Genomic DNA, 27,334 nt, shown 5'->3' with positions numbered 1-27,334 from the left:
GTAGGTGGGAATGACTTCTGTGGACATCCCAACAAATAGATTTTAGGTTCCTGTGGTAAAACTACCCTCTTTGGGTATTTCCAAGATAGCAAAAGTCATCAGCCATACTAAACGTGGGCTCTGAGGGTTATGGGTGTGTGTAGGGAATATACAATGGTAATCCTAGTGTCCTCTCACATCTAACGCTAAAATCCAGTTTGAGGTAGGTCCTGTACCCAAAACACAGTCATAGAAAGTAGTCTTGTAGAACAAATGCTAAGTTTTCAGCAACAAGACAGTATATACTCAAGAATTGTTTGCCATCCTGTTTCCCTCCTGAGGTGGTTCCAGTTTGGGGCCTTGAGCAGGCCTCACATCCAGCTGTGAAGCTGCCAAGGAGTCCCGTACTTGTTCCTAAGGTTTTGATTCCTACAATATTCCACTATTGTCTGGAGCACATAAACATTTGCAGTAAGATGCCGTCATATTTCAATTCGATATGAAAGAAGAAGCTTATTTATTCATAACATTACAGTTCATTTGTACATGTCAATGATTTATTTTTATAGTGCGTGACATAAAATTGAAAAATATTTGTGCCCCTAATGTGTTATATATACAGAATATATATGAAAAACCCCTTGAGAATAGGTATTATCCCAGATGTCAAGCTCCACCTCTGAGACTCTTGTGTAGTTCGGAGACTCTGTACATTCTATATAATAACCATATTAGACAAACATATTGCTCCAGACTCTTGAGTGATTACCTATTCTTCAGTGTCAGTGACATGCTCTCTATTGAATTCTTTGAGCTTCATGTAATTTGTGTGCATCAAGTTTTATTTTTGTACAAGTTACGTATTAACAGCCTTTTTGGTGTTTCATGTGAGTGGCCCTGAGGAGGTATTTTTTAAGGCAAAACACTTGTTGGCTGTTCTAATATCAGCTTGACTGATTGTATTTTGTGGACAAATTATACCACAGTAGGGACGCAAATATTTTTCTGTTCTACTTCAAGCTCTATACAATTATAACATTGTCATATACAAATGAACTGTGATGTCATGAATAAATATGCTGATTCTTTCTTACCAAACTGAAAAATGACGGCACCTTACTGCAAATGCTTATGTGGTCCAGACATTCGTGGAATATTGTAGGAGTCATTGCCTCAGCAATGTACATGTTGCCCGCCCTTGGCAGCAGGGGATTGGTCTGTGGTAGTACTGTGTAATATTGCTCTTATTACTGACCACACTCATAGGGAGGTATTTGTGCTGGTTGCATTCTTTCCACTGCTGCCATCTTTGTAACAGTTGTTGCTCCCAGGTCTCTAAGACCTCTTAGGTTTCTGAGCGTAAGTCTGCACTCTTCAGGTGACAGGCTCCTTCTTTCCAGTTTCTCTACTACCATCTCTGGGATCACACCCTGAGACCAGCCTTTCAGTTCATGGTATATACTCTGAGACTGAATAGGTGCTTGGTAGTCCTGAACTTTCATGGAGGAACCACAGCTCCCCCCAGAGGTGACAAACTCTGCTTGTGTCACATAGAAGTATTCTTGGGACAGGTCTCCTGTCCTCTGTCTCTGTAACAGGCAGCAACTCCGGGTCAGATGTGGCCTCACAAGGGTCAGTTTTGGAATGCTCTTCTTTCAGAGCAGGTAACACCTGACCGACTTATCTTCCCACTATTGATGGCCACCTCCTCCTACTCCTTCTCTTCATCTGGCTCTCAATACTCTCCGTTTGGGAGCAGCACACTCAAATATCTGTGTTTTTGGGGTGCTGTGGGCAGTTGCCACTTCCAGCTCTTTTTTCACCAGTGGAAGTCCATTGCCAAATATGCAGAAAGTGGCCATTAAGGAGCTTACAATGACCCGCCTCTGAGCCTGTACACCGTCCCATTCTAAGGATACCAGGGCCATAGGGCGGAAGAAGTCCTGCACCTTGGCTTGGGTTTCCCTACAGTCCTGATCTGGCTGATAATGTTCTGGGGAAACCAATCTGGCTACCAACATAGTCTGCCCCTACCCAAGACAAACTCCACAGTCCAGGCTACAAAACAACAGAGGCTTTTGACAGCAGCCAGTGCCAGAATCCAGGCCACTGTCCATCCACCACCAGGTGGATGCTCCAGTCTGGGGTCTTGGGCGGGCCTCACTATCAAGCTGTGGGGCTGGCAAAGAGTCTTCCACTTACTCCTGTGGTGTGTCTGGCCTCTTACGTTTTTCAGAAGTAGGACTGCACTCTCAGATGAAAGACTACCTCTTTCCAGTCTCTCTACTGCCATCTCGGGATTGCTCGCTGAGCTTAGCCTATCATTTAAAGGTCTATACCCTGAGATTAGTGGGTGCCTGGCAGTCATAGTCTTTCAGGGAGGTATCACAGCCCCCCCCCACTTAAGGGGATGTATGTCAATACATCGCATAGTAATACCACGCATGCCATTACAACGTGGGTATTACTACGCGATATCAATGACATCGCATACCATTACATCGCATACTTTTACCACGAGGATGCCTTTACCACGCATGCCGTTACAATGCTAAGGCATGCGTGGTAAAGCTATACTTGTGGTAAATGTATGCAAGGTGAGTTACATCCCTACCCCTAACACCTACACAACAGACTACTCTCACCCCTACACTACCCCAACCCAAACACTATCACTCTACTACGCTACCCACACTACTCCCACCACTACACTACTCTAAACCCCAAAACACTTCTATGCTACCCACACTACTCACACCCCTACACTACCCTAGTTATGCAGCACATCAGCCTGGGTGTTGAAACATCTACTGTTCTTTCACATGGAGGGTAAGTAAACACCAAACTGCATGACACCCCAGGTATGGGAACACATAGAGAGAAATATTGCCTTTCAGCTGGAAATGGTATAGTCCAAAGCTCTGTTTTTAATATAAAAGCAGGGCCTTCAATGGTCATATCAATGAAAATACAAGATTTGAAAAAAATATTATTGTCTACGGGTGCTCGTGGAAGACAAATTCTATGGACTGGAATCTAGAGAATGCTAAAGGATTGCTGGTATTTTACTATCCACTGCTGGTTGTTTTCTATCAGGAAAGTTAAATAGAGGCAGTTGGACAGAAAAAAATTCCCTAAGCGGAAGCAGACAAGTCCTAGGGCTGATCTCCAGAGCCCATAAATTGCATACACATATAAGTATATACTAAAGTATATACTAATATACATATACTAAATTATATACTAAAGTATATACAAGAGGTCTCGAATGCTCGACCTTAAAATATGTGTAGGACAGTCTTCTAGTCAATGGCGGTGTTCAACTGAAGGAATTCCAATAGAAATAGTAGCCTTTGGGCTGTGGTAAATTGGGTGACTCATCCGTTAACAGCTACTAAACAAAGGCATGGACTGAGACAGGAGAGCCTCCTTCAAAGATCTAAGTAACCAACAAAGGATCTACTCCACATTTGGAAGTTTTGAATGATCTATACTGGCCCATAATATAGTTAGGTGCCACTCTAAAATGGCGGAATAAAGACTCTGAGATCTGGGGCACTCCTTCTTGTACTCGGTCCCCACGACATACTTGTGTTCTACCTTAGTCAGTAATATCCTATAGAATGTATGTTCACTTGTTAAAAAAATATTTTCAACATCATTTATGAGCACCTTCCATATCCAATGAACATAAAAGTGTCCGAATGTCTGGATCCCACATAGGTAGTGCCTGGTAGGTGCGTTTCGGTCATTCACTGCTATGCCTCAGGCGATTAGTTGCTTAAGTCAGGATAAGTGTTGCAATAACTGCTAAATGCTTTCCGGAATATTGAAATAAATTTGGAAAAGTCAAAAGAAATTTTTTTTTTGATCTTCAGAATGAGCAGTGACAAAAACAACAAAAACTCCAAAGACTTTAAGGAGTTCAGGTGTGCGAATATAGCCCAGAATAAAATAAAACAAAATCAACATTTTTACACATGACTCCAGAATGTAATAAAGCTCACATTCGTAAATGCACCTGTCAGGACGAAACATACCTTTATATTATTTTCTGCTAGTCACCATAATAAAAACAATGTACATTTGTTTATAGAAATTAAGCAAGCTGAACTTGTGACGCAGTAACAAATTGGATTTTTTGCATCGCATTCAGTTCTCTAGCTTTCCTTCGATTAAATCGATTAAATTAAACGAAACATTGCAAACCAGCTTGACTGCTTCTATATCATATCATGTATGCTGCTCAGGAAACTCCATTAAATATTTAACGCGCGCACTGATACAGAAGCTTGCGTTCTGCACGAGAATGAGGCCCAATAATTACACTGGCTCCAAAGATACCTGTCAGAAAACGATTAAAGACAAATAGGACTTCGTGGAACTGTGTAATCAAGCCATTTAATGCTGCTAGCAGGAAAATGCAAATGCACTTACCTGACTTTTGTGCTCTCGCTCCAATATAATTGCTCTTTGATTCAAAATCCGTCTTCTTACAGCCCGGCTCTCCACCCCTGTCAGTGATGAAACATGGATCGTTAAGTAGGATAATGGGTCTTCAAACCTGTGTCACAGTCACTCAAACATTCTTCATGTATGTTTCCTGCACATGTCAGGCACCAGGCAGCCTCGCTAATTGGATGTGTTCATAACGTCAATTAACAGTGCTTCTTCATTGTGTACGGAACCATCACCCAGATGACGCACATAGAGCTGTCAGAGGCCTGCAGGGGCTTGTGTGACATAAAGAATGGGATCACCGTGGGTGGAACATGAGGTGGGATTTCACAGTCACAACAATATGAAGGCAGTCTTTGTCTTGTTGAAGATATTCAAAAGGAATTGTCTAACTGCAGGAGGGAGTCAGGGACTCGTCATTTCTCGCAAAGAAAGAGGTATCCTATGCAGCAAAGTTATCGTTCACCACTCACTGGATTGTCAGGGTTGAACTTGAGGGATACCTCGCCACCATATTAATGTCAATGGGCTGCAGAAGAAAGTCCTGGGCTGCCGTTCTTGTTCTATTTCAGAAAGATCACAGTTAGTCCCAAAATTATCCTGCAGATCTGCTTTCATGTAGAGTTTATTAGGGGCAGATTGTTGCACCCTTGTGTTTTAGCGTCTACTGGGCACCACTTGGGACATCTCACTGAACCGAGGACCTTCATTCAACAACCTCCAGATGACTCTAAGTTCTACCAGAATATCTCTTCCAGCAATGACAGGGCTTCAGCCAATTCTCTCCCATAGCAGAATTTGCCTTGTTTGCAACCATAAGCATCCATTGGGGCGTAGGGGCGTAGCCCCACTAAGCCTGGACGCACCGTAAGCGTAGAAGTGTAATCAAGATACATAAACAACACTAGCCGCAGCGCGGGACACACGGGGATAATTTACCCTCGGTCCGGAGTGCGCAGGGGTTGGGGGCGGGGCTGCTGGTCTGCTGCTGTGAGTGACAGTCTCTGCAGCAGGCCAGCAGCACTATGCGCGCATGAGGATAATGGGCTGTTACTTGCCCGAGCATGCGCCGATGCGCTGTCCTGCAGTTCAGCGTAGAAAGAGGGTCAGAAGGGGCCGGGGTGCTGCTTCAGCCGGACCCCGGGTTTACAAAGACCCGGCAGGGCGAGCACACAATGGGCCCCCCTAGCCAATCCTGGTGCTGCATTCAGCGCCAGGATTGGCTGGTCCACTGCGCAACATCCATTATTGGATGCCGCGCATGGGTGGGGGCAGTGGCAGACACTGCTCAGCATATGTAGCCAATCACTGTGTGACTTCAGCATGAAGCCATCAGTGATTGGCCATTCAGGCTGCGCGCGCCGGTGACGTTGTGTAAGTTTCTGTTTGTTTCTAAAGTCGCCGCCACATGCACTGACTAGTGCCAACAGCAGCAGACGTCCGACCTGCACCGAGTTCCACACACGGTCACCACACAGCAGAGACTGTCACGCCCGCGACGTCAGAGTCAGACTGGTCACAGAATGCACTGAGACACAGGTGGGTGCGTGCTGCCTGCATTCCTTTGTGCCCGTTCGAGTGGTTAAAAAACATTTCCCGTGGCCGTGCACACATAACACACAGACTTGGCATTATTTCCCGAGCGTCTTTGCTAATTGGAATTTCAGCAGGAGTGCGCCCCGCATGCCGGTGTTTACCGAGGAATGGACACGTTCTGGCTTCTCCTGTAAAAAAAAATCTAAATATCGGCACCATGTCTGTTTAGGTAGGTCATTACCTGGGTGCTTTTTGGGGAAGTTTAGCTCATCAGAAATTCCAACTGGCAGCGCTTAATTTGTAAAACAATGCGTGCAGGGGTCCAAAGATTTTTTCAGGAGCGCAGTCCCGGTCCTGCTGAATATATTGCATTTGCCGAATATCCTTGATTCCACCTCATGCATCTTTGTGCCACCACCCTCCACTTTCTGTTTCTACACACTTTGCGCCCCACCACTATCAAATGTCACCCACCGCGCCTGAAACAGGGCGTGACAGCGTTTCAGGTGCTTACCTTTTTGCGCACACCATTGTCTCCATTCAGTCTGTTCTGTACAGTATGAGGGACACAGAGGTCCTACTGGAGGTGTTTGGTCACATAATGCAGATGAACAACAAGCCACTGTCTACTTTTCCACAAACAATTGATATAGAGGATAACTAGTCCCTAGAGTGGAGACTGCTCCAGGGATGCTAACGCAGATATGCCGAACACTCGAAAAAACCTGGCGCCATGAACGAACTACAGAAAACATGACAGCCCTCAAGAACACCACCCGCGAACATCACCAGCTGATCCGCACCACCAAATGGACATCATTCAAAAAGTGACTAGACAACAACTCCCACAACAGCAAGGAACTCTTCAACATCGTCAAAGAGCTCTCCAACCCCAGCGTCAGCAACAACGACATCACACCGTCACAAGAACTCTGCTACCCCCATCGCCACGTTCGTCCCCCGAAAGATCACAGATATACATGACAGCTTCGGACCCCGGACTCCGCCTTCAGTCACAGAACCAGAGACCTTCACCACCACCCTCAGCGCCTGGACCCCCATCAACACTGAAGACACCACCAACGTTATGAACTCCATCCACTCCGGCTCCCCCTCTGACCCATGCCCCCATCATATCTTCAACAAAGCCGACACCATCATCGCACCCCACCTCCGGAACGTCATCAACATCTCCTTCGCGTCAGCCACCTTCCCCAAGAACTGGAAGCACGCAGAGATCAACGCCCTTCTGAAGAAACCCACAGCGGACCCCAAAGACCTCAAAAACTTCTGCCCTATCTCTCTTCTCCCCTTCCCGGCTAAAGTCATCGAGAAAACCGTCAATAAACAGCTGACCATTTTCCTCGAGACTAACAACACACTCGACCGTTCCCAGTCCGGATTTCGAGCAAACCACAGCACCGAGACTACCCTCATCGCAGCCACCAATGACATCAGGACCCTGATGGACAACGGAGAAACAGCCGCCTTCATCCTCCTAGACCTCTCAGCAGCCTTTGATACCGTATGCCATCGCACCCTAACAACCCGTCTCTTCAACACTGGGAACCAAGGAAAAGCCCAAGACTGGATCACCTCGTTCCTCTCCGACAGAACCCAGAGAGTCCGCCTCTCTCCCTTCCGCTCAGCAGCCACCTCCCTCCCTTCCGCTAAGCAGCCACCAAAATAATCTGTGGCGTACCCCAAGGCTCCTCACTCAGCCCAACACTCTTCAATATCTACATGAGCCCCCTCGCCACCATCGCACGCAAACACAACATCAACATCATCTCCTACGCCGACGACACCCAGCTGATACTCTCCCTCACCAAGGACCCAGCCACCGCCAAAACCAACCTCCAGGAAGGAATGAAAGACGTCGCAGAATGGATGAAGCTCAGTCGGTTAAAGCTGAACTCAGACAAGACGGAGGTCCTCATCTTCGGACAATCCCCATCCGCCTGGGGCGACTCCTGGTGGTCCACGGTGCTGGGCACCGCACCGACACCCAAGGACCACGCACGCAACCTGGGATTCATCCTGGACTCCTCCCTCACGATGACCAAGCAAGTCAACGCCGCCTCGTCCTCCTGCTTCAACACCCTGCGCATGCTCCGGAAAATCTTCAAGTGGATCCCCATCGAAACCATGAAAGACCGTCATCCAGGCCCTTGTCACCAGCCGCCTGGACTACGGAAACGCCTTAACCGCAGGAACCACCGCCAAACTTCAGAAATGACTACAACGCATACAGAACGCCTTCGCACGACTCATCCTCGACATCCCTCGCCACAGCCACACATCCGCCCACCTCAGAAGCCTGCACTGGCTCCCCGTCAACAAGAGGATCACGTTCAGGCTCCTCACCCACGCACACAAAGCGCTCCACGACATGGGCCCCGAATACCTCAACAACCGCCTCTCGTTCTACACTCCCACCCGCCAACTCCGCTCCGCCGGCCTCGCCCTTGCCACCGTCCCACGGATCCGCAGAACCACCACCGGAGGAAGATTGTTCTCCTACATAGCAGCCAAAACGTGGAACTCCCTCCCTGCACACCTACGAATGACCCAGGACCATCTCACCTTCAGGAAACTCCTCAAAACCGGTCTGTTCGAGCAGTAGTTGCACCCCCCTCCCTTACAGCGCTCTGAGACCCTCACGGGTGAGTAGCGCGCTCTATAAATGTTTTTATTGATTGATTGATATTCAAATATGTAAGATGAAATATGGTCAATTGAAAACTGAATAATGCAACCATTTACTAATGGATGGTACTATGTATACTGAGGAGAGAGACATTTTATTTTTTATTTTATGTGTTTGATTACAATGAAAACCTTACACTGATGAGCCTCAACGACCTTTATAGAGATTGTGTGGGCAGATTTACAGGGAAGTGACGCATCTGAAGAGATGAGTCAATTTCCCCACACCACCCTGAGAAACCCTTGCGCCTCCACTGATGCGCCGGATTTACAATACGGCGCACCGTGACACAGCTGTTGGGGCAAAAGTCATGCATTGCTGGAGTTGTGTCACAAGCACGATGCAACCCCAGCAATGCATTTTGAGGCTTATTCCCACGCTTCAAGCGGTCGTAAGGTTTTGACGCAGTGATGTACTAAAAGTCACGCAGTGAAATCCTATAGAAGAAGAAGAAACTTTTACAATGCTTTCCTTCGTGGGAACGCCTACAAGGTAGATCATGAAAACTAGAAATGTACAATGCATATATGTAGCATTGGCAGAGAGGGACTCTCTCTGTGAAGCAGGCAATACCAAGATATAAATACTTAATACCAAGATATAAATCATGAGGACAAAATAAATACTTTTGCCAAGATGACCAGGAACCAATAGGAAAAATCATTGCAGTGGTAAGATGGTAAGAGGGGCAAGAGAAAAGAGGAACGGGTAACTAATTATGGTGTATGCAAAATCAGGACAAGAAGATAGGAAAATAAATTAGAAGAAATCAAAGGTAGAGAGAAAATCACATGTATGAGGGTAGAAGGAATAACTGAAAGTGAGATAAACCCCAAAACGAGTGGAAAGGCAAGAAGAGGTGAGGTGGATGCAGTGGATGTAAGGCACAACTAATGTAGTAAGTAGCACAGTTGAAATGTCCAGTGTAGAGGATCAAGGTGTTCAGTGGGTTGAGGAACGTAAGGCACTTGTGGTAGTAAAAACAGGAGATGATAGAAATAGATCTGCATCCAAATAAATCCATGAAAATCACTGGTGGTTAAGAGTACCTGGCGAATGAAACTCTTGGCTGACAGCTGTTCTCAATCACTGCAGGCACTGTGAATCAAACAGTGGATTTGTTGAAACTATGAAGCACCTCATCAAGTTCGCATCTGATTCCTTGAAATAAGTTCAGAGTTTTTTTTGTTGCAAGAATACAAAGATCTGCATCAATGTTCAATTTGAAGTAGTGTCCGACAATCCTCAACGCCCACTGTATCCTACAGAATCAGGGATTGATAGCTATGTTATGTCTATTTGTATACCTCACGACTCACCCAGGAATGTATCCTGGTACTGAAGCAGGAGCTATATGGCTGGGCCAGGTTCAAGGCTTGGTGAAGAGCTAGGTATTCAGCTTCTTGCGGAATTCAAGAATTGATGAGGAAGCTCTGAAGGTCTGAAAATCTTATTAGGACCTCCATATAAAATTTAAAAAAATTATTTGGTTCTGATCAGATGTCAATGGTGACCAATGAAGATGCTTCTTTTACTTGGAGCCAGAAAAAGCACGTCACATGGTATCTGTATAAATCTTTTGTAAATGTCCTTGAACAGGTAAAGCACATGCATGTTTGAGTACCAGAAGTAGATTTCTGAAGCATGTTGGGTTATTAAACCCAGAACAAATCAGCATCCTATGTTAAGGTCAATCCCCGGGTTAAGTGGGTTTCCTGGTGAGAATGTTCGACGTTTTTAAATGGACTTCTTTTGTCGAGGATGACTGATTGTTTGCCTGTGCCGCCACAGATCACAAATGTGTACAAGCTTTGGGACACGCAAAGGAGCAACATCATTTACAAGTTTTATTAAATAAACCAGTTCAGGATCTCGTGACGAATGAGCATTCCAAACTGCTCCCATTTTTATTAATATTATTTTACTGTCATGCTACCCAATTCACCTTCCTAGATGTTTTTGCTGTTGCAGCTGCTTCCCTCCAGCTACCACTCCGCCGCTCTGAATTATGTTCGACTGGAATATTCTTCACAGGGTGAGTGAAGACATGCAAGAACAGGGGGAAACGTATAGCAATGACGTGCTCTCTTACGGCCTCAAAAACGCTTGCTCTCTCTGTAGGACGGCGAATAGATGTTTTGAGTGGGACGCACTTCTAATTCCAGAAAATGAAACATTAAGCACTTGTCAAGTCTTCAGCGAACAAACGAAATTGGTTTAAAGGGGTTTTTGATTGTTCTTGGATCTGGTAGAAGGGAAAAGAAAGATGCAGCCCTCGAAATAAATGCATTTTGATAGCTTATCAACAACCACTTCAGAAAGAATTTGAGCAGAGCGCACTAGTTCAGCTACTAAAAGAAAACACGCGGCTCAGAGACAGCAGAAAGGATTAAGGCGAGCATTTCCATGAAAACATCACGTCTTTGTTTATAGGTTGAGAACGCTGATCTGAAAAATGATTTGTTAAACCCCACTGAATGAGCGCACAGTTTTTTTTTTAAGTAAACTGCTCTGAGCTGATAAATTGGCGGGCAGGATATGAACTTGGTCTGGGAAAGGAAGTATGACCCAGTTACTGACCGATAATCCCATTATTCCGAGTCCAGGTCTTCCTGCCTCAGTCCTTATACAGAGGGCAGTTCCTCTGCCTGACGAACACCATTACCTAGCTTATAACAAGCATTGGAAATGCAATAGGTCTCGCAATAGAATAGTTAGACATTTTTTCTTTTTGCAAATGGAAGAGTGGCGTTGCGTGGATGAGTAGCGTTGCGTGGATGAGTGGCGTTGCGTGGATGAGTGGCGTGTGTGAGTGGCGTTGCGTGTGTGAGTGGCGTTGCGTATGTGAGTGGCGTAGCGTGTGTGAGTGGCGTAGCGTGTGTGAGTGGCGTTGCGTGTGTGAGTGGCGTTGCGTGTGTGAGTGGCGTTGCGTGTGTGAGTGGCGTTGCGTGTGTGAGTGGCGTTGCGTGTGTGAGTGGCGTTGCGTGGATAAGTGGTGTTGGAATGCAATAAGTATCGCATTAGAAAAGTTGTGGTTATTGGTCTTGTAAATGACATAATTTTTTTTTTTTGCGATGTTAAAATTGCTATATTGATGGCTTTGTCATTTACAATGCCAATAGTTATAACTTTTGCAAATGTGACACCTATAGCATTTGGAATGCAACATGTTTAGTATTTACGTGACTTATATGGCAGCTCTGGTCGTTATGCTACATCTCTAGATAGTTTTATCTTCCGCAAATGTGACACCTATTGTAACACAATATGTGTTGTGAGGGTGAGTGAGGGTGAGGGGATGAGGGTGAGGTGTTGAGGGTGAGGGGTTGAGGGTGAGTGAGGGTGAGGGTGAGTGAGGGTGAGGGGTTGTGGGTGAGTGAGGGTGAGGATGAGTGAGGGTGAGGGGTTGAGGGTGGGTGAGGGTGAGTGAGGGTGAGGCTGAGGGGTTGAGGGTAAGTGAGGGTGAGTGAAGGTGAGGCTGAGGGGTTGAGGGTAAGTGAGGGTGAGTGAGAGTGAGGGTGAGTGAGGGGTTGAGGGTGAACGGTTGAGGGTGAGTGAGGGTGAGGGTGAACGGTTGAGGGTGAGTGAGGGTGAGGGTGAGGTGTTGAGGGTGAGTGAGGGTGAGGGGTTGAGAGTGAGTGAGGGTGAGGCGTTGAGGGTGAGTGAGGGTGAGGGTGAGTGTGGGTGAGGGTGAGTGAGGGTGAGTGAGGGTGAGTGAGGGTGAGTGAGGGTGAGTGAGGGTGAGTGAGGGTGAGTGAGAGTGAGGGTGAGTGAGGGGTTGAGGGTGAACGGTTGAGGGTGAGTGAGGGTGAGGGTGAGGTGTTGAGGGTGAGTGAGGGTGAGGGGTTGAGAGTGAGTGAGGGTGAGGCGTTGAGGGTGAGTGAGGGTGAGGGTGAGTGTGGGTGAGGGTGAGTGAGGGTGAGTGAGGGTGAGTGAGGGTGAGTGAGGGTGAGTGAGAGTGAGGGTGAGTGAGGGTGAGTGAGGGTGAGGGGTTGAGGGTGAGTGAGGGTGAGGGGTTGAGGGTGAGTGAGGGTGAGGGGTTGAGGGTGAGTGAGGGTGAGGGGTTGAGGCTGAGTGAGGGTGAGGGTGATTGAGGGTAAGGGGTTGAGGCTGATTGAGGGTGAGGGTGAGGGGTTGAGGGTGAGTGAGGGTGAGGTGTTGAGGGTGAGTGAGGGTGAGGGTGGGTGAGGGTGAGTGAGGGTGGGTGAGGGTGAGTGAGGGTGAGTGAGGGTGAGTGAGGGTGAGTGAGGGTGAGTGAGGGTGAGTGAGGGTGGGGGTGAGTGAGGGTGAGTGAGTGTGAGTGAGGGTGAGTGAGGGTGAGTGAGGGTGAGTGAGGGTGAGTGAGGGTGAGTGAGGGTGAGGTGTTGAGGGTGAGTGAGGGTGAGGAGTTGAGGGTGAGTGAGGGTGAGGGTGAGTGAGGGTGAGGGGTTGAGGGTGAGTGAGGGTGAGGGTGAGTGAGGGTGAGGGGTTGAGGGTGAGTGAGGGTGAGGGTGAGTGAGGGTGAGGCTGAGGGGTTGAGGGTAAGTGAGGGTGAGTGAGGGTGAGGCAGAGGGGTTGAGGGTAAGTGAGGGTGAGTGAGAGTGAGGGTGAGTGAGGGGTTGAGGGTGAACGGTTGAGGGTGAGTGAGGGTGAGGGGTTGAGAGTGAGTGAGGGTGAGGCGTTGAGGGTGAGTGAGGGTGAGGGTGAGTGTGGGTGAGGGTGAGTGAGTGTGAGAAGTTAGAGATTAAATAGGTGCGACGGGGGTAAGAGGGCTGAGATATAGGGGTGCTTAGAGCGACGGAGATGCAGGGAAGGAGAGTGACGGTCACAGAAGGGGAGAGGTGTATAGAGATGGCGGGAGGCGGAACTATCCCTGAGTTGTGAGAAACTGGTGAGGGGGGGGATTCGGAAGGACGGGGTGACATCATGTAGATTTACACCATGGCATCGTGCTCCACAGCAAGCGAACGTCTCCCACAAACGGCAACATAGCGCGGCACAAAAACTCGGACTCTTTCCCCTGAGGGAAACGCGCACAGGCCTGCAGAACGGCTTATTTCCACCCTGTCAGAAATGGCACCTCAGCATGTGCCTTCCCTCGTCACTGAACAGGGCATATTGAACAGGGTCGAGGGCTGGAGGGCTGGCAGCTCGTCCTGTTCTCTTCCGTGAATGTCTAGCTTATTTGTCTTGCCAATAAAATATTATTTAACCGGGAGATGGAAACGTGCAGAGAAATGGATAGAGAGTGAGCGGAGACAAATGGAGGCGGGGGCTGGGGAGAGCGAGGGTAGGGAAACAGACAATAGGAAAAAGTAGAAAGAGGAAACATGCAGCATTGGAGAGAACACATCAGAAGAGCAGCTGTAAAATGGGATTGCGAGAGGGAAAATGAAAGGACATGTGGGACAGAGGAGAAGAGCACGAGGTGACCCAACAGGAGTAGATGGGTACTGGGGAGACATGACAGAAGTTAGAGATTAAATAGGTGCGACGGGGGTAAGAGGGCTGAGATATAGGGGTGCTTAGAGCGACGGAGATGCAGGGAAGGAGAGTGACGGTCACAGAAGGGGAGAGGTGTATAGAGATGGCGGGAGGCGGACGAGGAAAATGGTTAGAGAAGGAAAGAGGAAGGAAGCACGAGGGAGAAAAGGAAGACGTAAGAGGGTGAAAATGCGTAGAAAACAGAAAAGATTAATAGGTGGGGGAGAGGGCTAGCGAGGGGAGAGCAACAGAATAGACGATCGTGATTAGAGGGTGAAAGGAAGAGAGATGAGAGATCGTGGGACGGAGGTGAAGAGAGAGATATTCGTATAACGTGTAAGAGGAGATAGCTGGAGTGATAGATGAGTTGAGATGAGGATGAGGGACATCGAGAGGTAGGCGATTAAATGGAAACGTATTGAAAGGAGATGGGCAGTTGGAGGAAATTAACAAACAAGACGGAGGGCATTGCTGTGGGGAGGGGGTGGAGGAGAAATGCACACGGCGGGCAGGGGAGGGGGCGGAGCGGGGAGAGCGGCATGTGGGTGTGAAAGCCGGGGCCTTTGAAGTGAAGCTAAGCTTCACTTCAAAAGGTGTCGGGAGGAATGCGGCTGAGGGAACAGACGGCGATTGCGGCTGAGGGAACTGATGTGCACGCGCTTTTAAGCTCAATGCACATGCGCATTGAGCTTAAAAGTCACGGGCACTGCAAGGAATCGCCACGATTCCTTGCTTCTTAGTTAAAGGTTGTTTAAGCCGCAATAGGCTCGCAAGCTCGATGCGCATGCGCATCGACAGGCGAGACCTAAAAAACGGAAGCTTCTTCAATATGGCCCTCACTCCCATCATGCAAAAAAGGAGGAAGTGGAAGAGGCCACTTCCTGGTATTATCAAGCCTAAAATGAAAACATCAAGCTCAATCGTCACTCCTACAGGAGGGAGCACGGGCTCAGGACTGTGACAAGAAGAACTGGACTGGGAGTATGAAGACTACCAGTAAGTAACCGGGTCATTACCACCTTGTCTGTCTTCCTGTCGCGGTCCTTACAAAGTGAGCCAAAGCCCAAACTAGCCACAATTGAGCAAAAGTATGGAAATAAAGCAATCCACAGAAACACAATATTGATGCTGCATCTGTATATTTAATAAAGATGTATCAGAAAATATGAACAGACGACAATACACAGGTATCAAAATGTGCTTATCCTGCACCTCCTAATAAGAGGGCTATAATGCATCATGAAAGTGTGTGGAGAAGTCCAAGTGGCCGGGTTGAAAATGTCTCTCAAGGAAGCACCCTTAAACATTGCCCATGAGGAAGCCATGTTGTTAGAAAGTCACCCTTTTGCCCTGTGCACCCCCATTTTTTGATGAGTGATACTGGTGGTAACTGACTCTGACTGTGCCTTGGGCTCTGCTAGCAGGCTCTGGCCAGTGCTATGTTTAAAACACAACACGTGCATAGGGTACACTAAGGGGTCGATCATGATGTCGTTCAGAAAGGCTCCAAATTGGATTCTGGTCTGCCAAATTTGATTCCGAACCCGTCTTTACGACAGATTCAGAAAGCTTTCCGAACGACTGATTACAATCTTCGCTAAGGGTTCGGATTTTCCGAGTCCGTTCCGAATGGCGTTTGGAGGAACAGAGTCGTTTGAAGCCAATTCATACAGGTCAATGGTCTGGGTTTCCGACCGAGCGATTACAATGTCAGATTCGGACAGCCTTTCCAAATCGGTTGTTCCAACACTGATCAACTGTCAGAATCTGGCTTTGGGGGCCCGTAACAGGCCCCCCTTCACCTGGAGCCTGCCGAATGAGGCCCATGGTGTACCCAAGGGACCTCTCTTTGCAACCATGCAGTATGCCAGGCACCATGGTGTGCCCGCCACAGTGTGGACAATTTTCCTCAGCCACCCCTTTCTTCAATGCGAGCCTGTGTATTTGGTCGGAACACAGGGACCCATTAAAGTCAATGGGAGTCTTAACGAATCGTATTTGGAACAATCGTAATTGGTCAGTCAGACTCCCAAAATCCGATTCGGTCAGAAACAATTCCGAGACCAATTTGGTCAGAATGCTTCAGAACGACATTGTAATCAAGTATTAGGGTACGTTTACAATTAGCATGACCTACCCTATAAGTTCCAAATAGATAATAGTGCAGGGGGATTGAAACTACATATAAGACCCTAGTACATGATAGCGCATGGTAGATTAGAGGACAGCAGCCATCGTTGCACTTGCGCGTCTGCACTGCTGAGTGCCTCGGGGTCATTTTAAAATCAGTTCTGCTCTGCAATACTGCTTTTGTGCTCAAACTCGACTTTAGTGGTATGGGCACTTAAAAAGAGATAATCTGTCTTATTCTTACATATTAGGTACCCCCACGGTCTCCACTAGTTATCCCGCTGTGGGGGGCATGTAACTATAAGCAGGGGCGTACTAAAATATGCTTTATAAATCCTTTTCATGGATCTCTGCTCGCTTGACTTTTTTCCTCATTGTAGATAGTTGGCCTATAGGCTAACATTGCAATATTTTATGGCTGCATAATTATTGGTGGGAAGGGGATAGAATATCATTCTATGACTTAGCAGAATTAATTGATAAATCCGACAGATTGGTATTTTGGAATTTATCATACTGTGTGCAGAAAAGAAGTTATGAGACTTTCTCAGTAAGCCACAATCCAGTCTTCTGAAGTCTGAAGGAATAGTGCTTTCTGGTTCAAGTAGACATCACACTTTGCAGGAAGTGGTCCAGTGCCTTGGTGGCTGCTTGCATCCCATTGGTCAGGCCCCCCCCGATGCCAAGAAGCTGAGATTAAATATGCGAGGGGTACATAGCTTCTCAGTTCTGCTGCCTGAAACTACAAGGAAAATAAGAACTGTCCTACTGGAATCTTAGTTTGCACCCACAGGCCCTGCTCTCAGATTGACTGTGCCTGCTGCACACTTTGGCACTACAGCCCTGGAGACTGCGTCTTGCTTCAAGAAGGATTAAGGAGTGGACTCCCTGCAGCTGCAGGTTAAAAGAAGCTTACATGCATCATCTCCACCAAGAGTCCCCTGCCTGGAGCACATCCAGGGGACTTTTAAGGATTTGGCCAGGTGCATTGTAGGAATTGTGGTCGCAACCTTCCAAGGACCATCAATGAGATTCCAGACCCTTGGATTTGTATTTTGACACTTTGAACCCACATGGAGACCTTCAGGAAGCGCATACTGAAGTTTGGAGGACTTTAGGGAAAAACCTCAAAAAGGTGACAGACTCGACCGGGAGAGCCAAGCCAGCCTTTTTAAACCGCGACCCAGCCTGGACTGCTGGTTCATCCCACTGAAAAGCTCCAGAGCTCTGACTTCCAGGATTTGACCAGGGTCTTGTGGAAACTCAAGCCGCCGAACCATCTCCAAATCCGGCCCAGGGAGGAGCAGCATTGGGTCCGGAAGAAAAACAAAGGTAACATTTTTTAACAGGATCTCCCGTTTGGTGTATCCAGCCATGGCTCCATCGCCATCAGCCTGAAACTTTGAATTTGTCCATTTAAGCATGACCAGATGACACAGAGTGGCACAATGGGCTTTTAAGCAGTCTAAAATAGTAATTCTTTAAAAATTCATATGTCCAGTTCCCTACATTGGATTTTTTGTCAATTTAATGTCTATTTCTTCATAACATTATTTACTATTTTTATAAATTGGTGTGGGGTTTTTATTGTGTGTTGTGTCTTAGTTATTTCATGTATTGGTGTTTTGAAATGCTTAACATACCTGTCTCCTAAGTTATGCCTGCCAGCTCGGAAAAAGCTACCAAGGGTTGAGCAAGGGACTAATTAATTGAGAACTTTACTGGCCCATGTACCGTGTTAGTGGACTCAGTACTGGTGATAGGCGCATACTTACCCATACCAATAATCAACTTTCCCACACATTTCTCAAGTAGATTTCGACTCCACAGAAGAAGTTAAGCTTACCCTGGAAGACTCATAAGACTGAATGATTGTCATTTTTATCTATCTTGAAAGGATTGAGGATGGGCATAAGCTTTTGCCTGAGAGGCCATAAGTGATAAACAAAGAATCAACCTTTGGAAAATAATTTGTGCTTTGTTAAGGTAAATGGTAATTGCTCTACAACATCAAGTTTATGAAGTTCCTGCTATTCTAAAGAGGAAGGATTGGGCTAGAAGACTGGCAAAACAAGGTCCTTTTCACGGTGGAACTTAGAAGGTATTTGAGGGAGAAATAGAGGACTAGGTTTCAGGATAACCTTGTTGTCATATAAACTCAAAAAGGGAGGAGGGAAGATCCCCTCTCACCAATCCTCCAACTTGAACAAAGGGGCACTAGAAACAGGACCTAAAAGGAAAGGAAATTAAGGTCCACTGACTGTAGAGGCTCAAAAGGACTTCCCATTAAAGGTCGAAGAACTGATGGGAGATTCCAAGATGGGACAGGACAATGGGTAGTTGACCTTTGTTAAAAGAAATTCCTCTAAAGTATACTGGTAAGAGGAAAAATAACAGCAACATCAGCATGTCTGAAAGCTTGAATTGCAGCCCATTAGGCATGGCTCATTGAATCTGCTAGACTCAAAGAGAATCCATCCCTTAAAAATCTAGAAACTCATTCATGAGAAGTGTTGCATCACTGCATGAAAGCAGCGATGCAACACTTCTCAGTACGTTGCGCCCTCCGCCTCATATTTACTGTATGACGCATCATGTCGCAAGGAATGACAGATACGTCAGTATTACTGAGTATTGTCGTGTAGTTCCTATAGTACTCATGCAGGACCTGCGCGTTTGGATAACATAAACTGTGGGATTGGTGGCAGACTGGTTCTGTACACCCCCACCGAGAAACTTTAGCGGATTTGCATTTAAGCTAGCTCACAGTGCCACCAGTGTCTCCTCTTATCGGGGAGAGATTAGTTTCTGGCAATCTTAGAACATGACAACCAGGATCCCTCAAGATTGTGGAAACAATGTACTACTTTTCACTAAGTCACTCGTGATCACTCAGTCTATCTCAGAGATAAACAGAATAAACAGTCTGGGTGTTTCAATAAGGGTTTATTGAACAGTTGTTATTCTTGTGTAAAATATATGAGCTGCAACAACCATTAGACAGTAGCAGAGATATACGATTAGCAGTACAGTGAATATAAAAGGATAGTACAGCTCTTCCAACTTGCAATAAACATGAATAAATACAAGAATATAAAATGCATGATAAAAGTGCCACTACTCCTATGATGCCTATCTAGATGCACCTAAGTGTACCTAGCATGTGAGTAGGTGTGAAGCCAAGAATCCTTCTAGGATTTAGTCGAACCCCATTACCTGAAATGTGAGAAGGTTGGAGCCCTTCTTGGTCTCGAGTTGGACACCCTGCAAGGGATGTTCAGACCACTGTCAGCTGGAGCATCTGCGTGCAGGAGCTTCAGCGTCTATGGTAAGTGTGTCAGCCTGGAAGTCTCTGTTCCCTCTCACTAACACTAGTAAGAGGTGTTGTATTTATACAGAAAGTATCTAAGGTTCCTTTGTCCCTTGTTTTTTGTATTAGCCATTGTTGGGTATGAGGATGACGTATGGGATGAACCGTGTACGTAGATATGGGGAGGAAGGTGGTATAGGAAGGTGGTGTAGCCCCAGCCTGGTTTCCAAGAACGCTTGTGAATATTCATGCATACTGTGATAGTCTAAAGATGAAGTCATAAAATGCCATTGTTCAGGGAAACCCTTCTTCTGCTCCCAGGACTAGAACTAGGTAAAGGTTCAATCCTAAAAGGCGTGTTACTGTGTAGTGTAGGGGAGGTGATGTAGGTGAAAGGGTATGATGTTACCCTGGCCTAAATTATGGTACCTATATGAAACATAACAATATCTGTTGGTGCAAAAGTGGCGCATTGCTGGGATATGTATGAAAACAGACGCAACTCCAGCAATATGTACTTTAACATGGGGCAAGCCCCTGGTGAAAGGGCCTGTGTCATCCTTACTCCTGCCATGAGGTAGGTGTAAGGTTTTGATACATTGGCGTCCTAGAAGTGGCACAGTGAAATCTCATACTGACAATTGACATATGTCATGACTACCTGATTGTTTGTTTACAGACATACAGAGCAGGTCTGAAGGAATGGAAAGATCCAAAGGAGAGCCTTCCAAATAGCTGCCGGCTATTACCAGTTGAAAAATTGGAGATTCTCTGAGGAGTTCCACCTGCCAAGGGATTTCTATCCCTTCCAAGCCCCTTATCAACCCACCCTACTGACATCCATGCTGAGGGTAGTGGAAGGATGAAGATTCAGAAAGTGACCCCTGTTTATGTTCTGTGATGTTAGCCACCATTTGAGGTTCCCAGCAATCATTGGCATGACAGGGACCAGAGTCTTGTAATCCTGAGACAGGTGGTTCCAGTGCCACAGAAGGTGGTTGACTGAGGTATACAGATGTAGACAGATCCAGGGAACAATGGCTAAGGTCGAGGTCATTTCACACTGCCTCCTAAACCAAAGCATCACTGGTGCATGAGTTTGTGACAACTGAAAGTCAGGAGAGACAACAAGTTGTTCTTTTAGTCTTTGGTCAAGAAGACTCTTATCAGATCTATTTGAAACAAAGTCCCAATGAACTGAAGTGTCTGGGAAGGCAGAAAACTGCATTTCTTGTAGCTGAGGAGAAACCCATGTCTCACGAGAAGGTTGCAGACTTGTTGAACATGGTTGTTTAACATAAGAAGAGAAGAAGGCACGATCAACCAGTCAACAAGATACAGGTAGCCCTGAATATGTTTACAATGTAAAATACGTACCAGGGGGGCCAAGAGCTTGATAAAACCTTTGGAACAGAGGAAAGGCCAAACGGCAGAACCTGGAATTGGTAATAATTTCCCTTGACCGAAAAATGTATGCATTTCTGATGAGGACCAAAGATAGGAACATGCAGGTAAGCAGCCACTGTGTCCAGGAATGCTATATGGTCCCCTTGATGGATCACCTGAAGCGTGGCCTGGACAGTTACTACTTTGAATGGTCTGTCAGGGATGAAATGGGTCACCGCTTTGAGGTCCAGAGCTCGGTGATAATCTCTGGAATGCTTTCTCAACAGGAAGAGAATGGTATAAAATGGAGCCGCTGTTCATTGAGTGGGACAGGAATTATTGCTAACTCCTTCAGTAAGAGCTGACGATTTACTGGATCTCTTTGTAGAAGAGTCTACAAAAAACTGTTGTGAGGTAGAGTGGGAAAGTCTATGTGAAAACCCTCTGATACTGTCTGAAGGGCCCAGGCATCCTTCACTCAAAGGCTTCATTCTTGATGAAAGAAAAGCAGCCTTTGGAAAAGTTGTAGCTGATGAGTTTGAAGGCTGGAACTGGGATTTGTAATTGGCAGGGGCCCCTCGGCTATGACCCCAACCTCTAAAGGTCTGGTTGGTAGATTTCACAGAGATTGGAATAAAGAACCTCCTATATCCAAAAGCTCTGTCCCTGGTCAACTGTCTAGATGGAGCCATCAACTTCTTATTGCCAAAGATTTCTTCATCATATTGTCCAACTGGCACCCAAAAATCTTAGAACCCATGAATGTTAACTTCATGAGGACAGATTTCTATGCAGAGTCTACTTTCCAAGCACGCATCCAGATGTGACAGCGAGCAGCTATAGCAGATCCACAGGCTGCAGCAGATACACGCAAGTTATCAAAGGAGAAATCTGACAGAAACTGGACCTGAGACTCCGTGATTGAAAAAGAGAAGATGTAGCCTGTGCTTCCTGCATTTGTTCTGCTAATGTAAGGGAATCCTTCAAAAGTAATTGAATACGGTATATCAAATAGGCCTTTCCTTGCATAGAAAAATTGCTTGTGGAATAAGCCCTCTTTATAGCTTCCTCAACTTTTTTGTCCATTGATCTGACAGTAATGTGTTCTAGTAAATGAGAGTTTTTTAGAGAAGTGTAGGAAAGTTTGTTATTAGTAGGAGGTGGTATTCACCCTCAGCTACTAATAATACCACAGTCACTAATAGGTCTAGTCAGGTCTGAGCAAATCAATCCTTGCTCAACCCTTGGTAGCTTGGCAAACGAGCAGTCAGACTTAATTTAGGAGATAGGCATATGTAAAACATTTAATACCACCTAAACAGTAAATAAGTTAAAGACACAACGCAATAAAAATCCAACACCAATTTTTAAATATAGTAAATATTTTCATCTTTAAAATGACACCAACACGACAAAAATCCAATTATGGGAACCAGACAGATGAATTTCTAAACATGTAGGTAAAAGTAGCGACAAAAGGCAGAAAGTGCCAATTGAGGGTGTCTGGTTGCGCTGGACCTGGAAAAAGTGCAAAGTTCAGGCTGACCGTGATGGGGCACAGGACCAAGTTAGTCCAGCTGAGTATTGTACCTTATGTCTTTGGTGTGCAGTGTGCCTGGCAAGGCTTCATGTCAACCGGCATCAATTCCAAGGAGCTGAGAGGAAGGTGATGCGAGTTCCTGCATCAAGTTGTGTCATGCTGCATCGGTTTCATCGAAGCTGTGCAGAGAGACTTTGTGAGGCTTCACGTCAGCTTTTGTTGGTTCTGTTAAAGCTAGCAGCTATGTGGCTAGGCTCTGCGTCACTCGACATTGATTTCATTAAGACTGACAACTGTGAGGCGATGCTTTGCAGGGCTTAGCGTCTCTTGGTGCCTGTCCCAATGAAACTTGCATCTGTGTGGCAAGGCTTTGCAAGTCTTCCTCTTACTTTGCTCTGGTTTGGTGAAACCTTCAATTAGGCCAGGATGAGCTCTCTCTGACACCAGCCAATAGCCTGGATCTGGGGACGCAGTACCTGGGGATCAAGAACTAACTGCAGCAGAGGACAGCAGAGCTCAGGCAGGTCAGCTAGGGAATTCTCTCTTTGCTATTCCAGTAGACTTCTTCATCTCTTTTATACCTGCTGCTGGTCAGGCCATCTGCTCCTTTCCTTTGGGAGTCAGGCACAGTCCTTTCCTTGTTGTGCATTTTTAGTGTAGCAGGTGCATACTGTTAGAGTGCGATCCCTCTTCGGTTCAGTCAAGGGGTCCGGCAGGGCATACCATCTCTTTTTCTTTCAAAGTGATCTGGTGAGCTTGGGTCAGGTTGAGCCCTAGCCTCTGGGCAATCTGCGCTCTATTTCTCTATGCTCTCAAGGCCCTTAAATACGGGGAGGAAAATATAAGGACACCACTATCAGGCACTCCCCATTCCATAAACACCTACTGACATCCAACAGCCTGATGAACCAGCTCCTGTTTGCGTTATCTGGAATGGCGTTGACTTATGGACTAAAATTCCAGCCCTCGTACTCTGACCAAATAGCTTGTGTGGACCAAAGACTTAAACCCGCCCCTCCCCAGGAAGGTGCAATGGAAACCCTTCAGGTGCATTTCCTGCAGCAGGATTAAGTTGTGTTTTGTGCTGCCCCTTTCCCCCACATCTGCCACCATGACTCCATTACAATTAAATGCACCGCAGCTCCCTTAAACTCTAGGTACTGCTTACGACCACATCCATTGAGTCCATTAGGGGCAATGCACAGCTGGCACCACTGGTTCAGGGCCATCTGGAAGAAGTCTGCCCTGCCCACACCTCTCAGTCCCCCACACCTCAAAGATTTCCATAAGCATCTCTCTATCAAAGCGACCATTCAGGCAACCTCATCCGCAGTCATGGGGGGATCCTTGGAATGTCCACCTCCTAAGCATTGCACTGGAACTCACCAACCCATTCTTTGACCATTCTGAGGCAGGAGCCAGGGATTCCCACTGATTCACCAAGTGCTTCAAGAGTCCATGCTGTAGCTCCACAACCACCTTGTCCTTTTCCCTATGTGCCTCTGCTCTGGTGGGGGTAAACCTTATCCCTCTTTGCCGACATCACCTCAGTTGCTGAGTCTGCCACTCAAGGGATCTTTCACCAGCTTGACCCTGCTGCATCGGGAGACTCTGCCACTCTAGCCATTCCTACACCTCACAAAAAGAGATTTGTCCAGGCTCACACTCAGCTCCAGTGCACCCACTAGTCACCAATAGTCCACACAGCTTCCAACCGAGCCCCCGCTGTGCCCCACTCTACAGGCCAAATGAGGGGGGGAGGATGGGTCACCATAAAATCAATGAGCACCCCATTAAGGGCTCACTCCCCTACCTAGAGGGTCAACAAGGCTAGATCCTCTCCAGAGCCCTCTTCTGCCTCTTCTGGGCACCTCAGATCCAACTGAGTCAACACTGGCCACATCCAGCACCACATACCATAGCAGTGTCTGTCCAGGGCCAGACCTGGGGGCTATTGTGTAGGGCCCTATACCCTGAGACCACCAGGATCACTGTACTCTTGGTAGATGATCCAAAAGGCCCTTTGTTTGACTCCAGACCTGTCTCTTGCCCTCCCGGCACTGCACAAGGGAGCTGGCCCCCAATCCTGGTCCATCGATAGGTGGGCCTGTACTATAGTGCCCCTCAGGGCTGAGCCAGTTCCGAGGGGGTCCCCTGCAAATCTCTGACTTACCACCAGTTGTCCGGGCCCTTTGGATGGGGGACACCACACCATCCGCCTGGAGAGAGTAACAAAACTCCTGATCACTGCCACTCTTCCTCCAGCACTGCCAGCGATGCTCTTAGATGGCAACTTCTGCTGCTGCCCAAGCATGGTGCTGCTGAGCCTCATTCTCTGCTTTTGTCATGGCTCCACAGCACTACCCTCACAACCCTTCTTAGGCGTCGGGCCTCTACACACACTGGCAGGCAGACAGAAGCTGCCTGGAGGTCCTATCGTAGCCCAGTTCCTCACTCCGTCCTGCTCTGTGCCGGGCCCGGGCGCGCAATTGGCCCATAAATCACAGACCCAATGGACACCAAAGGTCCCACAGCTCTGCGGCAATGCCCTCAGTGCCCACTGACTGCCAGGCAGGGGTACAAGGCTTGGGAGGATAATGCAGGATGTCTGCAGGCCGGGGATGTCAGAGCTCCAGGCTGAGAATCCAACTCCATTTCCTCCGTGGCCATGCCACCTCTAAGTTAGTATTTGCTTTTACAATGCCAAAGACACCAAACATTAATTGGTTACCTGTTCTTATTTGAAAATTACAGCTTAATACATGTATTAAGGTAACTCTAATGTTATCCTATGGAAGAGGTAGGTCTTGCAGTAGTGAAAAATCAGTTTATTTATTTTTTGACACCAGAACATGTAAAACTTAAAAGCACATGACCCCCTTGGGCTGTCCAGGGCCTACCTGAGGGGTGACATGTATTTAAAAGGAAGGTTTGTGCATGGCAAAAAGTCTATTTGGCCAGGTTGAAATAGCAGTTAAAACCTGCACACACAGGCTGCAATGGCAGGCCTGAGGCATGTTTAAAGCGCTACTGTTGGACTTGGCCCTTTTCGCCGTGTCATCCTTGAACTTTTTACCTTCCTCCTGCTATTTTTTCTGACCTGGTGTTGGTGGTTTTAGGACTCTGGGCACTTTATCACTGCTGTCCAGTGTAAAGTGCATGTGCTCGCTATAGTAGAACATGGTAAGATTGGTCTGTACCTATCAGTCTCTTGTAAAGTGGTATCTCAAATACCCAGGTCCACTAAATTAAATGCTACTGGTGGGCTTGATGCGCTGCTTGCACCACCCACCAAAGTAGCCTTTGAAACCTATCTCAGGCCTCTGCCATTGCAGGGCCTGCACGCACAGTTTACTGCCTGTTAGACCTGGGGGTCACTAGTTAGCTTAGGTAGGTACCTTAGGCCAAAAAGGGATCATTGCTTCCACGTCAGGGAGAGGAGGGACACCTTATCATATAGACACGCTTACCCCCTCAGTAACTTGGCATGAGCAGCCAGGCTTATCTTCAAGGCAAGTATGTAAAGTATTTGCAACCACCGTCTCAGTAACCCAATGATGACACCACAAATGTATTCCACACGAGTTTCATAAAAACAAGTATACATTTATACAAAAAGATATACGATGAGACCACACAATATAAATTCAACATATTCATATTTGTAATATTACTCATGGCGGTTATTAGGCCAGCCAGCCCTTGTAAGTCCTGGCGAAATAAATGAGCAATTCTTAATGATCCACTGCAGCCCTAATACAATGCAATGCAGTTTGTAATGCAAGAACCAGGCACTTTGCAATGTAAAAATAATGCAGTTCGTTATGCAACAATCAAGCAGTTCGTAATGCCAAAATAATGCAATGCGTAACGCAACAATCAGGTAGTTCGTAATGCAGAAATAATGCAATAGGTAATGCAACAATCAAATAGTTTATAATGCAGAAATAATGCAATGCGTAATACACTAATCAGGTAGTTTGTAATGCAGAAATAATGCAATACGTAATACAACAATTAGGTAGTTCGTAATGCAGAAATAATGCAATGCGTAATACACTCCAGCACCGATCACGGCGCTTTAGGTGGTCTCGCCGCCACTCGTACTGACTCGCGGTCAGCTTCCGTCAACTGATGCCCCCAACGGGTATGGTGTAATCTCAAAGTGCGGCCCCGGTACTGCCACTCCTTGGCAATTACGGGCCGCGACACGAGCTGAAACAGAGGCTCGCGTCTTAAGAATGGGAGAGGCCGAGAGCGTCTTTCTACGAGCCCGCACCCCGCCCCAGGCAGTGACACACTTTACCTGGGGGGTGCGACCTCGCTCTCTTCTCCTCTTCCCACGACTTGGGCCTCTGATGCACCTTTGTGGATTCCAGACAGTGGAACTCGAGCCCTCCCTCGACGGGGTTGGTTCGAGGTCCCGCTCTGGCAACGGCGGGCTCAGGCAGGTGGCTCAGCTCCTCTGGGCCTGCCGGTCCGGGCTGCTGGTGCAACAGTGCACATGCACACAGCGTCACTGAGATTCACTTGAGCTTCGGGTGTGTACGATCACAGGGCATTCCTCACGAAGGTCTCAGGCTGCACGAAGCACACACACAAAGTGTAGCTGAGACTCACTTGAGTTCCGGGTGCACACGATAACAGGGCAATCCTCACGAAGGTCCCAGGCTGCACAAAGCACACGCGCACAGTGCAGCTAAGACACACTTGGACTCCGGGTGCACGATAACAGGGCAATCCTCACGAAGGTCTCAGGCTGCACAAAGCACAGGCACACAGCGTTGCTGAGACTCAGTTCGACTCCGGTGCACGATAGCAG

General features: G+C 47.1%; 1 protein-coding gene across 1 annotated transcript in view; it reads right to left on the bottom strand.

Annotated features, from left to right (window-relative positions):
- The window catches only part of LOC144827299 (uncharacterized), a 1,220,416-nt gene that overhangs the window by 840,523 nt on the left and 352,559 nt on the right, over positions 1-27,334 (bottom strand). Inside the window, exon 2 of the mRNA XM_078685665.1 lies at positions 4,417-4,493. Within this exon, the coding sequence (XP_078541791.1) occupies positions 4,417-4,493 (77 nt within the window). The remainder of the gene's footprint in view (positions 1-4,416; positions 4,494-27,334) is intronic.

The sequence above is a fragment of the Lissotriton helveticus genome, chromosome 4_1 (assembly GCF_964261635.1).
Source record: "Lissotriton helveticus chromosome 4_1, aLisHel1.1, whole genome shotgun sequence".
NCBI lineage: Eukaryota > Metazoa > Chordata > Amphibia > Caudata > Salamandridae > Lissotriton > Lissotriton helveticus.
Note: the sequence above shows the minus strand (reverse complement) of the source record. Positions and strands in the feature narration are given on the sequence as shown.